General features: G+C 39.5%; 1 protein-coding gene across 1 annotated transcript in view; it reads left to right on the top strand.

Moving 5' to 3' along the window:
- The window catches only part of LOC106012054, a gene marked incomplete at both ends in the record, with an annotated part of 1,296 nt that extends 697 nt beyond the window's left edge, over window positions 1-599 (top strand). The window contains 1 exon segment of the mRNA XM_013083741.1: window positions 492-599. Within this exon segment, the coding sequence (XP_012939195.1) occupies window positions 492-599 (108 nt within the window).
- Between the last annotated feature and the right edge of the window lie 400 nt (window positions 600-999).

Raw genomic sequence — 999 nt, 5'->3', positions numbered from 1 at the left:
GATGGATGGATGGATGGATGGATGGATGGATGGATAGATAAATAGATAGATAGATATATAGATAGACAGATAGATAGATAGATGATTCTTTAAATCGGTGAAGGAAAGGGAATGAAGAGCTTCTCATCTCTCCTGCTGACGCTGATGAAATGGCTTTTGGAATCTCCCAATCTTCGGCGTCTTACTCAATCTTTTACGAAAGATCCATATCATCACTTTATGAGGCGGGTTTTAAACATTCAATTTTTAAAGTAGATGTTCTTGAAAAAAATGCAATGACAGATACGAAATAGAATGAATGATAGACTAGAAGACACACAATCAGACAGACACACAGACAGACAGAAAGGTACAATAAAAACAGACAAAAGAACTGGAAAATCGTGCCCAACGAGAAAGGAAAAAACAAAAATGAATACTGTCTAGACGGAGCTCAGAAGTTCTCCTAATTTTCAACCCAATTATTTGTCATTCTTCTTTTTATTCCTTAGATTGTCCGTCTCTTGGTCCAGAATTGTATAGATGTGAACCAGGCGCTCTACTTCCAAGGCCGTCCTCTGTTCACCACAGCTGCGCATGTGCGTGCAAATATTTTTGCTGTATCCTTGACCTCGATCACCATGTTTAGATGTGACAATCACATAATTTTCTCTCCGCGTCACTTTTTAAAATTTATCTACGTTTGTAATTGGATTTTTAAGCGGTGGTTTTCTTTCTTTATAACTCTTATATTTTTTTGGTTTATTCCTCAGCTTACGTTTCTGGGACCATTAAAGAAAGAAATTGGGTTTTATTAGGTTTATAATTGCTTCCGGATTGAGACAGTGCGAGGTGGCGTCTGTAGTTTAGTGGTTAGGTTACCAGTAATCGTGGCATTGCGGGTGCAAGGGTTCGAGCCTCAGCTCGGTCCGACGTTGCGTCCTTGGGAGAGGCATTTTACATGAATTTTGCCTTTTGGGTAGGTCCTATCGGAGACTGACGTTAAATTCGCAGGTCCCA

The sequence above is a fragment of the Aplysia californica genome, unplaced genomic scaffold (genome assembly GCF_000002075.1).
Source record: "Aplysia californica isolate F4 #8 unplaced genomic scaffold, AplCal3.0 scaffold00251, whole genome shotgun sequence".
Lineage (NCBI taxonomy): Eukaryota > Metazoa > Mollusca > Gastropoda > Aplysiida > Aplysiidae > Aplysia > Aplysia californica.
The sequence above is the reverse complement of the archived record's forward strand: the minus strand, read 5'-3'. Positions and strand labels throughout refer to the sequence as shown.